This window comes from Aedes albopictus, chromosome 1 (genome assembly GCF_035046485.1).
Source record: "Aedes albopictus strain Foshan chromosome 1, AalbF5, whole genome shotgun sequence".
NCBI lineage: Eukaryota > Metazoa > Arthropoda > Insecta > Diptera > Culicidae > Aedes > Aedes albopictus.
The window spans coordinates 88511068-88527830 of record NC_085136.1 but is presented as its reverse complement, the minus strand read 5'-3'; the positions used below and the strand labels follow the sequence as shown (position 1 = coordinate 88527830).

The 16763-nt window shown below is 43.0% G+C and overlaps 1 protein-coding gene across 15 annotated transcripts in view; it reads left to right on the top strand.

Annotated features, from left to right (window-relative positions):
- LOC134283950 (inositol hexakisphosphate and diphosphoinositol-pentakisphosphate kinase-like) overlaps window positions 1–16763 on the top strand; it is a 78902-nt gene that overhangs the window by 38214 nt on the left and 23925 nt on the right. For 4 of the 15 annotated variants that reach the window (XM_062844973.1, XM_062844983.1, XM_062844977.1 and 1 more), the window contains 9 exons: window positions 7337–7666; window positions 7773–7863; window positions 7923–8077; window positions 8133–8896; window positions 8954–9054; window positions 9269–10575; window positions 10638–10733; window positions 10802–11057; window positions 11998–12042. In XM_062844973.1, the coding sequence (XP_062700957.1) occupies window positions 7337–7666; window positions 7773–7863; window positions 7923–8077; window positions 8133–8896; window positions 8954–9054; window positions 9269–10575; window positions 10638–10733; window positions 10802–11057; window positions 11998–12042 (3145 nt within the window). The remainder of the gene's footprint in view (window positions 1–7336; window positions 7667–7772; window positions 7864–7922; window positions 8078–8132; window positions 8897–8953; window positions 9055–9268; window positions 10576–10637; window positions 10734–10801; window positions 11058–11997; window positions 12043–16763) is intronic. The other 11 variants (XM_062844987.1, XM_062844980.1, XM_062844986.1 and 8 more) reach the window with 8 other exon arrangements.

The following is a 16763-nucleotide window of genomic DNA, read 5'->3' as shown; positions in this document are numbered from 1 at the left end:
CTGCCAGAATTTGCTTACCAAAATGTCCACCAATTAGGCGTCGTTAGACTAATTTTACATAAAAGCTGGCGTAATGAAGTGGTCACTAACACACTTTCTAATATTTGAAAGCCATTAGCTATATGTACAACTTAGCTGAAGACACGAACGAATTTAATGAATTTAATGAAGATATAATGTGTTTGTGGAATCCAATCACTGTACGTGTGTATCGAAACAAGTTTTATATATATTGGAAGAGTGAGTTTCATAAAGTTTGGAGAGTTTTATAAACCAACACAAACATATTTTGTATGGGGCCGCCCCATGGTGCGTCGGTGAGAGTGCAGGCCTAATAGCAAGTCGCTATTTAGTGGCTTGGTCATTATTTTAAGTTCCCAAATAAAATTAACTTCTCCCAGAATGCTTGTAACTACATATTATGAAAATTTAACCAGAAACTATGAGACAATTCAAATAAATTAGTAAATATGGAACATTTTGAAGAAATTAAGAGTTCTATTACATTTTCATAGGCTATTCAAAAAAACCGTTGTTTTCTTCTTGTAATTCTTCTAAAAATTTCCAAGGGGGTACGTAGAGAAATATTTCAAGTATTACATCAAAATTACTGAATTACTTTCTGTTATTCATTTTATTTTATTTTGAGAGAATTTGTCTATCTAAGTTTCCATCAAGGTGAAATTCATGACAGAAAACATCCAACAAGTTTTCCAAGAGTTTCATAATTTATTTATTATTTCTTGACAGAATTTTCATGCCATGCTCATCTAGTTCTGCACAATATCTATATATATAAAAATGAGTTCGAAGTCCCTTTGAGGCAACAAAACTCACGAACGGGTGAGCCGATCAGAATGACTCTTGCATGGTTCTATTCGTATTAATGGTGGCTGTGTTTATAAGTATTAAAAATTTCGAAAATCAACCTAGAAAGTAAGAAAATTGATAAAGTACTGATTTTATATGAACTGGGAAGAAAATCAACAAGATCGAAATGAAACCAATCTAGAGTGCTGTGCCGCAATTACCAAAACAGTTGTCAAACCACCACAGCTTGGCAAAACAAAGTTTGCCGGGACAGCTAGTATTCTATAAAATTGTAAATACATGCAGCTTTGTACAATTTTAGGAATGGAAGATGAAAGCTTTTCTTGAACATTTTCATTATGCGGTACTACAATGTTTCCTCACTAAGCATATTTTTGTACCAAAAGTCACTATTTAGCCACTTTTTGCTATCTGAAAGTCACTATTTGGTCACTATTTCAGAGATTTTGGTCACTAAAATAACTATTTTGACCCTCTGTTCCTGCTACCAGCCCTGCAATTGTGTCAAGAACAGTTTCGTGTGACGTCATACTTTCCCTCTCCTAATGTTGGATCAATATGCAATACGAAGATCCGTTTGAGCTTATATCATCCTTCACTTCAAGTGCTGCGATGGCGTCACTGGTAAGAACGACGAGCTCCTGTTTCAGATCGGAGGCGTCCAAGGTTTGAATCACTGGGGTTTCTTATATACTATGTGAAGGAGTTTTTTTAATGTCAATAAAACTACGTGCAAAAATTGGTAAAATGTGTCGGAAAGTATTTGGTTATTGAAGAATACTACGGTTTCTGATAAGACTGGAAAGGTTGCTTGGGTATGACAGAAACAAAGACCCACTTAATTCAGAAACTTGAAAATTTCGCCAAATTTTCTTGGTTCACGCTATTGTAATGTTTTTGATATATATTTTTTTTTACATGAACTTTATCAATATTAGGGTAATATGGGGTGAAATTATTTTACATGGTGAGTATCGTGGGTCAAATTTTCTGTAAACTACAGAAACTATGTGTACATAAGCATGAATGAATGCTATTAATCTACAATATGACAATAATTGAGCTTGCAGACATGCAGAGATGTCCTTTTTGGACATTTTTTATGAGTTTCGGTCGACTAATGCAAAGAAATTTATGTGTCCAGTGACCAGTGCTGAAAATACCAATTCGACATATCTAATTTCAACTACATCGAGCTCATTTTAGAAGCTCAACCTGAGATTATGGTATATGAAAAACTTATGCGGTTAGGCCAGATCTGCAAGAAAGTTACGGAAAACCCGATCTTTTTCGAATGTTTAAAATAAATGTCAAGGGCTACCTTCGAAAAATGCCAGTGATATTCATGGTGAATATCAATTGGCATTTTCCGAAGGTTGTCCGTGACATATACCTTACACGGTGTTCAATAAGTTCGGATACACAATCAAATTGAATTTATTTCCCATCTGTAATGGGGCACGTTCGGTGTAGTACTAGATTTGTAGTAATGAGCTAAATTTTAGTATGGTGAGAAGGTCAATTCTCCATTTCTGCAATGAAATGGTGCAAAAAGCGAAGGTATTATGATTCCCTGCCTAATTTGATACTGTTTCGTGTTACTAGCGCTCCCATGCCGTATATATGAGAGCTAGGATATGGCGTCCTCCTTGGTGATAATTGTAGGAAAAACACTTATCTACAAGTTTGCCGAACATTAGGAGAACTGGCATTCGAAGAAAATGGCATGCGGGTCATTCCATTCGTGGAACCGGCATTCGGGGATAAGTAGCACAAACGGTTTTAACCACATTTTTGTGACTGCTGGGTGCATCTGGGAAATTAAGAAACTTTAATTCATGTATCCTGTCTATTTTCGTTTAAAGCAAGAGTAACGCATACAGTGTGAGAAATAAATATAAAGACAGAGCCGTTTTCCATACAAAATAATCATGTTTAGGGATCAAAATATCTTTTTCTAGCGATTCAATTGTTATGGAATTTTGCCTGCTATCTTAAAATAACTAGAATTTTGGCTAGAAATATAAATCATCATCCATGAAAACGGTTATATCGACTTTTCAGATTCAAATAAATATAAAGGCACTTATTTCCATATAAAAATGTGTCCATCTGGAACTTTGATATTAAATACTTCCAAGCAATTTCGCTAGATTCTATCTTTATTTGTCTTGGGATTTCCTCCAGTATTTCTCACTGCGTTTCTTGCAAGAGTTCCTTCTGGGAATCCTCCAAGAATGTATTCTAGGAGTCCTCCTGGAGCTACTTCTGGGTGTCCTCGAGGAGTGGTTTTTAGGAATTATCCAGGAGTTGGTTTTTGGAGCCCTCCAGGTGTTCCTTATAAACATTTTCCAGAAGTTAATTCTGGGAATTCTCCTGAAGCTCTACTGAAAATCTTCCTGGAGTTCCTTGCGGAAATCCTTCAGAAGTTTATTCTATGAATACTACAGGAGTTCTTTCAAGTAATTCTCTAAGATCTGCTTGTGGGAAACCTACAGGGTTAATGGATTTTCTTTTAGGAATTCTTGGAAATTTTTTTAGATTGAATCTCTGGATTTCAGACTGAATTAATGTTCCGTAAATTCCTGATACAGTTAACTCTTAAATGCCCTAAAGGAATGTTAGAAAGCATTTCTTAAAGAAAATCTCAGAAGAAATCCGTTAGGGAATATGGAGGAATCCACAGAAGGCAAGGTGGAATCCCTAGCAGGAGGTACTGAAGCAATCGAAGATTGCAGTTTTCGTAATAATCGAAAGGTTAAATTCCTGGATGGAAATCTAGGATAAAAGTTCTGTTAAAATCTTCAGAAGGAAGTTCCTGGAACATGGACATCCTGGAGCAATCTCCAGAAGAAACACCAATAAAGGTACCCTAACACAATAAGCTAATGATATGAAAAACAAAGTTGCTCGATCGTTCGGGTTGATAATTGAGTCGGGCCTTCGTTAGTTTTCTGTTATCTGTTATTAATCGTTAATAGGGGTAGGCGGGGCATTATGGACACCCGGGGCAGAATGGACACCCTCAATATTTTGAAATATGCGAACTTTTTTGAACTTTTAATGAATGGAGAATATAGTCCATTTGTCTAAAACGTAGTTTCAGGAAAGAAACATTCCAAATTAAAATTATACTTGATTTTATACGAAAAAGTTGCGTCCTCCGTTTTTTTTTTGTGCATGGAAATTATAATTTTCACACTATCTAAAATAAGATTTAGTGATTAATTTATTGCAGGTCGATTAAAACCTAATATTTCTAGAACACATGCAAGTAGTTTTGCTGTATCTACATTAGGGTGGCCCACACTTATATGAAAAACAAAAAAATTCGAAAAATGTCAAGCCTTACTTCCTAAATCAGTTGTTTTGGACTCCCAGAAGCTACGTTCAAAATTTGAGCAAAATCGGTTGAGCCTAAGGGGGCGCTCAAAACGCTTGAAGTTTGTATGGGAAAACTTGGCCAAATGTATGCAGAAATTTTATGTTTTCGAATTTTGCCGCTAGGTGGCGCTGTAAGCGTTCAGTAATCAAACCCTTTGGTATTTTTGTAGGGGACTATATGCCAAAGAACTTTGTCGAAGACCGCGAAGTGATCCGACGGCTATGAAAAAAGTTATACCCTAGGCAAAGTGAGGCAAAGTATTGAGATTTCATTATTGATATTATTCTTTTACATGTATTGGATAAACAACAATAAAGTTAATCTTCACTTTACCTAGGGTATAACTTTTTTCACATACGTTGGATCACTTTACGGTCTTCGACAAAGTTGTTTGGTATATAGTCACCAACAAAAATACCAAAGGGTTTGAATGTTGAACGCTTACAGCGCCACCTAGCGGTAAAATTCGAAATCTTAAAATTTCTGCATACATTTGGCCAAGTTTTCCCATACAAACTTCAAGCGTTTTGAGCGCCCCCTTAGGCTTAATTGATTTTGCTCAAATTTTGAACGTACCTTCTGGGAGTCCAAAACAACTGATTTAGGAAGTAAGACTTGACATTCTTCGAAATTTTTGTTTTTCATATAAGTGTGGGCCACCTTAATCTACATGCTTAACATGTTTATATTTTCTTCTTTATTATATCAAAAATCAAGTTTGGAAATATCTTCTGCTGCCGGGGCAAAATGGACACTCACCTTTTTGAAAGAAGCGACAAGGGAAAAATATAAGCTAAATCACAAACCAACCAAATTCTTCGATTTCGGTACATTTCCGGTTAAATGTTCACTATAGGGCACTGCATTGTTTTGATTTTGTATGGGATTTTGACGTTTCTTGGCCTTCCCTCCCCCTGGATATTCAATCTTGACGCGATGGGAGGGCTTAACCCATTAGCATTTTAGCGCCAGTTTATTCTCCACTGCTTGGACTTTGAGCTAGATATATCTGGTTTACGAGTTGAGCGCAAGTGAAGGAATCGGCCGTAAGTGCTAATGGGAACCAAAGGAGTATCCGTAGTGCATTTATCACAAGTTATAATTCAGCTTGCATAGACCTAATCTTTGCATTCTTTAAATTTTCTCAAATTTAACAATAATTGTTGAATTTAACGTAACGAAAGAGTGGGTAGGGCAGGTCTCTGCGTTACACTCATCATTCATCACTTGAATTCGAAAGTACACAGGACAGGGGACGCTAGGATAAGTTGACTTACAGCCTTACAGATTAGGTAACGTTAACAATTAAATTTATTACCTTTAGAAAATTCTGGACCCTAATCAGTCAAAACTGCTGATTTTAGAAATGAGTTTATATTTGTATTTCTTCTTTTTATAGGTTTTGTAGGGATGAATATATAGAAGTTGACAAATAATCTTAATCATTTTAATTTTTGACACAAAAATCAGCTGACTGAACTTTTTTGTTTTATATTCTAGACGGTATTATAACACTGACCAAAAAAGCAGGAATTTTGTTACATGTTTCTTTAGGACTTAGGACGGTTGACAATCTAAAGGGTTACGGTGGATGTTATAATACTTCGGACTTAGATAATCACAGATATGCAGAAGACGACTAGACGAAATTAAGAACACAATTTGACACATTATAGACTATATTTCGACGTATAGGGTTTGACTGATTTCATTACAACATCGAATGGAAGCTCAAAAAGTGTTACCTAACACTAATATGAGAGTTATTTGGGGATGATGCTGGTGCTGTCAATGACCAACATCGGTTATTGACACTATTGGTAATCAGCTTGAAATAATTTTCAGAATGTATTGTAAAAAACTTAGGTTATTATTTGATTTATTGTTTAGAGATGCTATCAGAAAACTAGTTGCCCATATCGGCTAAAAACGCTAGCTCTGGCAGCTGTCTCCGAATAATTTTCAAAAATATCAAACCTGTAAACATTAGCTATGACAAATTTTTTGCTCTTCTTTGTAATATTTCTCAGGAATAGTGCCTTGAAGGCGTTAACATGTACAGCTTTTTTCTCTCTGAATGTTGTCCAGTGATCTCGGAGATTTTTGATTATTGAAATATTGTTCAATTATCATTTCATCTTTGGAGCTTCCATTCGGTCAAAACACTAGTGCGATGGGAATAGTTAAAACACAGTAATTTTAAAAACTACTACGACCCAATACTAATTACTACACACTTTGCTCAAGTTGACAACATCGTCTAGTCCATCGTGAGTATTGGTACTAGTAGGGGGAAAGTTGGGAAAGGGTCCAGGCTTTGCTATCAGCTGTCATGCAGCTCCACCTGGTCACTCTACAAAAAAAAAAAAAAAAAAAAAGATTTTGACGTTTCTTGGCCTTGTTGTTTACAAAATTTCTGTAAGAGTAAAAGAGAAGGAGAGAATTCCATGCAGTGCCCTATAGTAGACATAGGGTGAAACAAATTGGTCAAAAAACGACAGCAGTGGAAAATAGTTGTTCTAGGCACAGCTGTACATGCCGACAAAAACGAAGCTTTATCCAAAACAGCCTGAATTTAAATTAACTGAACAAAAATGAACTACTTCGGCGTATTATTCAACCAAAATAGTTGTTTTGTAATGAAATGACTTTATAGGTGTAAATAATGTACGAAATTCGTAAAAGTCTCATGGTGTCCATATTGCCCCATGGGGGTGTCCATTCTGCCCCGTATGCTTGAAGACGGTCATGAAAAACTAACATTTTTCGTAACATTTTTTGAAGTGGATAAATCATTTTTCTTCGTGAGCATTCTTATGCAATAGATGCTAAATAGACATTAAAAGGATACATGTATCAAAAAACTAAACTTTTTTGACATCTTGCCAGGTAAAGTTGGCAATAACCTTAGGGTGTCCATAATGCCCCGCCTACCCCTATACTCTATTTAACCCAATTTGAATGTACCAGATCAGTTGTAAAATGTCGGTTCGTCCCTGCATAATACGGAAACTGCACTTGTCCAGTCATGTTTTAGTTTGTATCATATAAATAATACTGCTATGTTCTGGGATCTGATACCAATACTAATGACATCCTTTATCTTGTCTGCCTCTACAGGGAGATCTCGAGTCGACGGATGGCCTGGACTCGGACGATTCGTCCATCACGTACAAACAGGTGGTGGTGGCCGTCTGTGCCATGGCCAAAAAGTCCCAATCGAAACCGATGAAGGAAATTCTGACCCGGCTGCAGGAGTTCGAGTACATCCGCATGATTGTGTTCAGTGAGGAAATCATCCTGAAGGAACCGGTTGAGAAGTGGCCCCTATGTGACTGTTTGATATCGTTCCACTCGAAGGGGTTCCCGTTGGAGAAGGCCATCCAGTACGCCCAGCTACGGCAACCGTACGTGATCAACAACTTGCACATGCAGTTCGATATACAGGTAGTAAGGATCGGTTTGCTTTCAGTTGATTTTTTGTTGTTTTGTCTTGTTGTATTGGTTGAAAGATTGGAGTTTATTCTTGCTTGTGCTTTCTGGATTACATTTACAGGATCGAAGGCGCGTGTATTCCATTCTGGAAAAAGAGGGCATTGAGATTCCGCGGTATGCGGTCTTGGACAGGGATTCGCCAGATCCGAAACGTAAGATCAATTGTGAAGCAGGGTTGTGTTTTGGTTTAATGGTTGAACATTGATTGCAGAACACGAGCTAGTAGAATCGGAAGATCACGTAGAGGTGAATGGGATAACTTTCAACAAGCCCTTTGTGGAAAAGCCTGTATCGGCTGAGGATCACAATATCTACATCTACTATCCAACGTCGGCTGGAGGTGGCAGCCAACGGCTGTTCCGAAAGGTAGTAGTCCATTTTTAGCGTAGACGTAGGTCATTGAATACATAATTCGTTGTAGATTGGAAGTCGAAGTAGCGTGTATTCGCCGGAGTCTCGGGTGCGCAAAACTGGGTCTTTCATCTACGAAGACTTCATGCCGACCGATGGAACGGATGTGAAGGTTTACACGGTAGGGCCGGATTACGCCCATGCCGAAGCGAGGAAGAGCCCGGCGCTCGATGGGAAGGTGGAGCGGGATAGCGATGGCAAGGAAGTGCGCTATCCGGTCATCTTGAGCAACGCAGAAAAGTTGATTTCGCGCAAGGTTTGCCTGGCATTCAAGCAAACCGTGTGCGGATTCGATCTGCTGCGTGCCAATGGGAAATCGTTTGTCTGTGATGTGAACGGGTTTAGTTTCGTGAAAAATTCCAACAAGTACTACGACGATAGTGCGAAAATATTGGGTAACATGATCCTTCGGGAGTTGGCGCCGACGCTACACATACCGTGGTCGGTTCCGTTTCAGCTGGATGATCCGCCGATTGTTCCAACAACGTTCGGAAAGATGATGGAATTGCGTTGCGTTACGGCCATCATACGACATGGCGACCGTACACCCAAGCAGAAGATGAAGGTCGAGGTTAGGCATCAGAAGTTTTTCGAAATTTTCGAAAAGTACGACGGCTACAAATACGGACATATCAAGCTGAAACGGCCGAAGCAGTTGCAGGAAATTCTGGATATCGCCAGGTCGCTGCTTGCCGAGATTCAAACCAAGGCTGCCGATTCGGAGATCGAAGAGAAGCAGAGCAAGCTGGAACAGCTGAAGAGCGTTCTGGAAATGTATGTTTAAAGTGTAATTCTGAAGTATAAGTATCTAACTGTTTTCGATTATTCAAGGTACGGCCACTTTTCCGGAATCAATCGCAAGGTGCAAATGAAGTACCAGCCGAAGGGACGACCTCGCGGATCGAGTTCTGACGATGGTAAACACCATTCTAGTACGTTGTAATTTGCGTTTTGTTCATGTAGTACTACCTCCTACCTGTGTCTGTCCGTTCCGAACAACTCAAAATTTGAATGATGTGCCTCTCTTTCTACTTTCGCTTGTCAGTTCTTTGTGTTTCCTCCGTTTCACGCCAACGCGTGGTGAATATCTCTAATACCTATTTTCCGTTTTTGTAATTCTATCTTCTTCGCATCCGTGTGGAACAGTAGATGCCCCGAAGGAACCGTCCCTGGTTCTGATACTGAAATGGGGTGGTGAACTCACGCCAGCAGGTCGCATCCAGGCGGAGGAACTCGGGCGGATCTTCCGCTGTATGTATCCCGGAGGGCAGAGTCGCGATGGCAAGGAAGCTCCCGGTGCGCAAGGTCTAGGTCTTCTACGGTTACATTCCACGTTTAGGCACGATTTGAAGATCTACGCGTCGGACGAAGGCCGCGTCCAGATGACAGCGGCTGCCTTTGCCAAAGGACTGCTCGCTCTGGAAGGAGAACTAACACCAATTCTGGTGCAGATGGTGAAGAGTGCCAACACAAATGGTCTGCTGGACAACGACTGCGACTCGAGTAAGTATCAAAACATGGCCAAGTCGCGACTCCACGAACTGATGCAGATCGATCGCGAGTTCACGGTTGAGGATCGAGCCGCGATCAACCCGGGCAATGCCATCAGCATCAATCTGGCGATGGACTTCGTGAAGAATCCGGTCAAGTGTTGTGCTCACGTACACTCGTTGATACAGTCGTTACTTGGGGTGGTCGCCGTGAAACGAGATGATCTCAAAACTAGGGACGCAGTGCTGTATCACGGGGAAACCTGGGAGCTGATGGGCCGACGGTGGGGCAAGATCGAGAAGGATTTTTGTACAAAGAACAAAAATTTCGACATATCCAAGATTCCGGATATCTACGACTGCATTAAGTACGATCTGCAGCATAACCAGCACACGCTTCAGTTCGATCTGGCGGAAGAACTGTACATCTACGCCAAATATTTGGCGGACATTGTGATTCCACAAGAGTACGGTCTCACCGTACACGAAAAGCTGACAATCGGACAGGGTATCTGTACGCCGCTGTTGAAGAAGATCCGTGCAGATTTGCAACGAAACATTGAGGAGGCCGGGGATGAGAGCGTCAACCGACTAAATCCTCGCTACAGCCATGGAGTGTCCAGCCCGGGAAGACACGTCCGTACCCGGTTGTACTTCACCAGCGAGAGTCACGTCCATTCCCTGTTGACGGTGCTACGCTACGGAGGGCTGTTGAACATCTTGACCGACGAGCAGTGGCGCCGAGCCATGGAGTACGTATCCATGGTGTCCGAACTGAACTACATGTCGCAGATTGTGATAATGCTGTACGAAGATCCGACCAAAGATCCGTTCTCCGAGGAACGCTTCCACGTCGAGCTGCATTTCAGCCCCGGGGTGAACTGCTGCGTTCAGAAGAACTTGCCTCCGGGACCTGGGTTTAGGCCGCACAGCCGGAATGATTCCGTCACGTCGAAGAATGCGGTAAGATTGGGGTGGGAAGTCCCGTAAGGTATGACTCAACGAACTATCGCAATCCATTTCAGAGTGGCGATGAGGAAAGCACCTCCCGCATCGACGAGGAAAACGATACCGAGGAGGAAAATTCCTACGGTTCCAGTCAAACCTTGTCCAAGGATGCTGTAAGTTCTCTCTGGGGTTTCCTGTTTTCGACTTCTCTCACTAACTTTCTTTTCCGTTGCCTTTTCAGTCTATTTCCGATGGGTTCTCCAAGAGCGGTTCCGGTAGCAAGGAACACACCAAAAAGACCCGTAAAATGAAGCCCTCGGAACCGATTCCGATCGGATCGTGCCATACCGTTTCCGGTCACGAGGCCATGGACTTGGCCAAGAGGTTGAGCGAGGAACTTGCCGCCCAGCAGCAGGCCGGCAACCAGCGGACCCTAAGTCCGGACGAGCCGCGGGCAGCTCGGTCCTTTGAGCACGGAAAACATAGCCGTATAAAAGGTCAGTTTTTGTCAGTTTTGAGATGGGGGTTTCTGAAGAAAACGTTACACATTATTATACATTAGGAACATTACTCAAGGCGTTATGTTATGCTTTATCTCGGTTTGAACTCAGTCTTTCGGAAATTACAGTCGTTTTAACCTCAATAAACGGAATTCGGCTTTCCGTTAGTTTTTTATTTGTAGAAAAATCAGAAATCTAACGACTTTAGATCAAACGAGATAAAGCCAATACATTTGAAGCTCAACACACCACAACACGCTCAAATACCTCACAGCACCTGTTCTTAGTATCTTTTCTGCGAAGTTGTCTTTTCGTGCGTGATATAAATCCTCACATTTCTAACTTTCAACTTCCTTTCAAGTTGTCTACCTCTTCGCTTGTTATTCAACAAGCTCTTCCCTTTCTGTCTTCTCCCTTCTGTTCCTGTCGATTTTTACCAATTTCTTGCGTGTTCCTGGTTCAAAAAGCGAACCATTGTACATCACTCAAAATCCTACGACCACTTACCTTTGTATCATATTTCCAATATTTCGTTTCATGTTTCATAACCATCTCTGGCTATCTACTCCGATTGATTGATTGGTTGGCGTGGCCCCGCCCATTCACCCTCCATCACGTACCGAAAAAAAAAAACAAAACAAACAACTCTACGCACACAAACACAACCCCCCAACATCGCGGCACAAATCCACCACCGAAACACTGCGCCATTGTTCATCGCTCGCGCGCCCGCGCGGTCTGTTTGTGTGTGCGTGTGTTCCTGCGCATCATCGTGTCACATGCGTATGTTGTGTATGTGTGTGTGCGTGTGCATGCATGTGGGTGCGGCTGCTTTCTACCGGTGGTGTCGTTCCCCCTACCCGACCCGATAATGAATGATGGGTACAACTGTTGTGGTGGTCGTAACGAACGAACGTTCGCGCCGTCGGCATAGTAGATCATGCACGTTACTGCCACAGTCTGCAGGCCGTTAACAATCAAGGTAATGTTGTTTCGTTTTTTTCTGTCACTTTTTTATTTATTGTAGAATCTGAACTGTACTTTTTCTTGGTTAGTTGTCCCTTTCACAACCTTCTTAGTTTAGTTTAGTTCAGTTGGATCTAACTCATGCCGAATAATAACTGTTGTCCTCTATTTTTTGTGATAATTTATAGATAGTATTTTTAAGCTTCGGCATTTAATAGAGTCCCAGAGGGTTTCTTGGTTTAACTGAGAATTGTGAGTTTAGCTGTATATTACAGAATTGTAAATATGTATGTGTTTCGATCTTGCGTGTGTCAGCTCCGTAATTTCTAGAATATTAGAAAAATGGCTCAATAATCCTTCTTGGATACCTTCTGTGATTGCTCTAGGAATTCTTCTAGTAATAACTTCAGGCATTCTCCTAGAAATACGTCCCAGGAATATCTCCAGGGATTCCTTTGGGAATACCTCCTGGGATTCCTTTGGGAATACCTCCAGGGATTCCTTTGGGAATACCTCCAGGGATTCCTGTCGGAATACCTCCAGGGATTCCTGTCGGAATACCTTCAGGGATTCCTGTCGGAATACCTCCAGGGATTCCTGTCGGAATACCTCCAGGGATTCCTGTCGGAATACCTCCAGGGATTCCTGTCGGAATACCTCCAGGGATTCCTTTCGGGATACCTTCCAGGGATTCCTTTCGGAATACCTCCAGGGATTCCTTTCGGAATACCTCCAGGGATTCCTTTCGGAATACCTCCAGGGATTCCTTTCGGAATACCTCCAGGGATTCCTTTCGGAATACCTCCAGGGATTCCTTTCGGAATACCTCCAGGGATTCCTTTCGGAATACCTCCAGGGATTCCTTTCGGAATACCTCCAGGGATTCCTTTCGGAATACCTCCAGGGATTCCTTTCGGAATACCTCCAGGGATTCCTTTCGGAATACCTCCAGGGATTCCTTTCGGAATACCTCCAGAGATTCCTTTCGGAATACCTCCAGGGATTCCTTTGGGAATACCTCCAGGGATTCCTTTGGGAATACCTCCAGGGATTCCTTTCGGAATACCTCCAGGGATTCCTTTCGGAATACCTCCAGGGATTCCTTTGGGAATACCTCCAGGGAATCCTCTCGGAATACCTCCAGGGATTCCTTTCGGAATACCTCCAGGGATTCCTTTGGGAATATCTCCAGGGATTCCTTTGAGAATACCTCCAGGGATTCCTTTGGGAATACCTCCAGGGATTCCTTTGGGAATACCTCCAGGGATTCCTTTGGGAATACCTCCAGGGATTCCTGTCGGAATACCTCCAGGGATTCCTGTCAGAATACCTCCAGGGATTCCTGTCGGAATACCTCCAGGGATTCCTGTCGGAATACCTCCAGGGATTCCTGTCGGAATACCTCCAGGGATTCCTGTCGGAATACCTCCAGGGATTCCTGTCGGAATACCTCCAGGGATTCCTGTCGGAATACCTCCAGGGATTCCTGTCGGAATACCTCCAGGGATTCCTGTCGGAATACCTCCAGGGATTCCTGTCGGAATACCTCCAGGGATTCCTGTCGGAATACCTCCAGGGATTCCTGTCGGAATACCTCCAGGGATTCCTGTCGGAATACCTCCAGGGATTCCTGTCGGAATACCTCCAGGGATTCCTGTCGGAATACCTCCAGGGATTCCTGTCGGAATACCTCCAGGGATTCCTGTCGGAATACCTCCAGGGATTCCTGTCGGAATACCTCCAGGGATTCCTGTCGGAATACCTCCAGGGATTCCTGTCGGAATACCTCCAGGGATTCCTGTCGGAATACCTCCAGGGATTCCTGTCGGAATACCTCCAGGGATTCCTGTCGGAATACCTCCAGGGATTCCTGTCGGAATACCTCCAGGGATTCCTGTCGGAATACCTCCAGGGATTCCTGTCGGAATACCTCCAGGGATTCCTGTCGGAATACCTCCAGGGATTCCTTTCGGGATACCTTCCAGGGATTCCTTTCGGAATACCTCCAGGGATTCCTTTCGGAATACCTCCAGGGATTCCTTTCGGAATACCTCCAGGGATTCCTTTCGGAATACCTCCAGGGATTCCTTTCGGAATACCTCCAGGGATTCCTTTCGGAATACCTCCAGGGATTCCTTTCGGAATACCTCCAGGGATTCCTTTCGGAATACCTCCAGGGATTCCTTTCGGAATACCTCCAGGGATTCCTTTCGGAATACCTCCAGGGATTCCTTTCGGAATACCTCCAGGGATTCCTTTCGGAATACCTCCAGGGATTCCTTTCGGAATACCTCCAGGGATTCCTTTCGGAATACCTCCAGGGATTCCTTTCGGAATACCTCCAGGGATTCCTTTCGGAATACCTCCAGGGATTCCTTTCGGAATACCTCCAGGGATTCCTTTCGGAATACCTCCAGAGATTCCTTTCGGAATACCTCCAGGGATTCCTTTCGGAATACCTCCAGGGATTCCTTTCGGAATACCTCCAGGGATTCCTTTCGGAATACCTCCAGGGATTCCTTTCGGAATACCTCCAGGGATTCCTTTCGGAATACCTCCAGGGATTCCTTTCGGAATACCTCCAGAGATTCCTTTCGGAATACCTCCAGGGATTCCTTTCGGAATACCTCCAGGGATTCCTTTCGGAATACCTCCAGGGATTCCTTTCGGAATACCTCCAGGGATTCCTTTCGGAATACCTCCAGGGATTCCTTTCGGAATACCTCCAGGGATTCCTTTCGGAATACCTCCAGGGATTCCTTTCGGAATACCTCCAGGGAATCCTCTCGGAATACCTCCAGGGATTCCTTTCGGAATACCTCCAGGGATTCCTTTGGGAATACCTCCAGGGATTCCTTTGGGAATACCTCCAGGGATTCCTTTGGGAATACCTCCAGGGATTCCTTTGGGAATACCTCCAGGGATTCCTTTGGGAATACCTCCAGGGATTCCTTTGGGAATACCTCCAGGGATTCCTTTGGGAATACCTCCAGGGATTCCTTTGGGAATACCTCCAGGGATTCCTTTGGGAATACCTCCAGGGATTCCTTTGGGAATACCTCCAGGGATTCCTTTGGGAATACCTCCAGGGATTCCTTTGGGAATACCTCCAGGGATTCCTTTGGGAATACCTCCAGGGATTCCTTTGGGAATACCTCCAGGGATTCCTTTGGGAATACCTCCAGGGATTCCTTTGGGAATACCTCCAGGGATTCCTTTGGGAATACCTCCAGGGATTCCTTTGGGAATACCTCCAGGGATTCCTTTGGGAATACCTCCAGGGATTCCTTTGGGAATACCTCCAGGGATTCCTTTGGGAATACCTCCAGGGATTCCTTTGGGAATACCTCCAGGGATTCCTTTGGGAATACCTCCAGGGATTCCTTTGGGAATACCTCCAGGGATTCCTTTGGGAATACCTCCAGGGATTCCTTTGGGAATACCTCCAGGGATTCCTTTGGGAATACCTCCAGGGATTCCTTTGGGAATACCTCCAGGGATTCCTTTGGGAATGCCTCCAGGGATTCCTGTCGGAATACCTCCAGGGATTCCTTTGGGAATACCTCCAGGGATTCCTTTGGGAATACCTCCAGGGATTCCTTTGGGAATACCTCCAGGGATTCCTTTGGGAATACCTCCAGGGATTCCTTTGGGAATACCTCCAGGGATTCCTTTGGGAATACCTCCAGGGATTCCTTTGGGAATACCTCCAGGGATTCCTTTGGGAATACCTCCAGGGATTCCTTTGGGAATACCTCCAGGGATTCCTTTGGGAATACCTCCAGGGATTCCTTTGGGAATACCTCCAGGGATTCCTTTGGGAATACCTCCAGGGATTCCTTTGGGAATACCTCCAGCGATTCCTTTGGGAATACCTCCAGCGATTCCTTTGGCAATACCTCCAGGGATTCCTTTGGGAATACCTCCAGGGATTCCTTTGGGAATACCTCCAGCGATTCCTTTGGGAATACCTCCAGGGATTCCTTTGGGAATACCTCCAGCGATTCCTTTGGGAATATCTCCAGAGATTCCTTTGGGAATACCTCCAGGGATTCCTTTGGGAATACCTCCAGGGATTCCTTTGGGAATACCTCCAGGAATTCCTTTGGGAATACCTTTCAGGGATTCCTCTCCGGAATACCTTTCAGGGATTCCTCTCCGGAATACCTTTCAGGGATTCCTCTCCGGAATACCTTTCAGGGATTCCTCTCCGGAATACCTTTCAGGGATTCCTCTCCGGAATACCTTTCAGGGATTACTCTCCGGAATGCCTTTCAGGGATTCCTGTCGGAATACCTCCAGCGATTTTTTCTGGAATACCTCCGGAACACCTCCGGGCATTCCTTCCGGAATACCTCCAGGGATTTCATAACGTAATCTGGGACTGACATGTGCAGGTTGATCTTTGTAGAAATAATGTGTAAATACGACAATTATCGTTACTCATTTTGCGTTTAGTTCTTGAAATCTGTCTTGTCTTTTGTCGACTATATCTATGAGCTCCTTTTTCATTATATTTCCTGTATAGTTTTCATTAGTTACTATAAGTTAGGTCCACCACTTTTTTCAAAAACTAGTTTCCGTTCCACTCCGTTCTTGTCTAGTGTACGTTCGATTTCAATTTCAGTTGTCCAAAATTCCAAATTTTCCCACCACACAGACCAACAACACCGGTGTAGTGTCGGTTTCTATTCCTCATTTTTCCATAAATTTTCCAACACATGTATTCACGTTTCG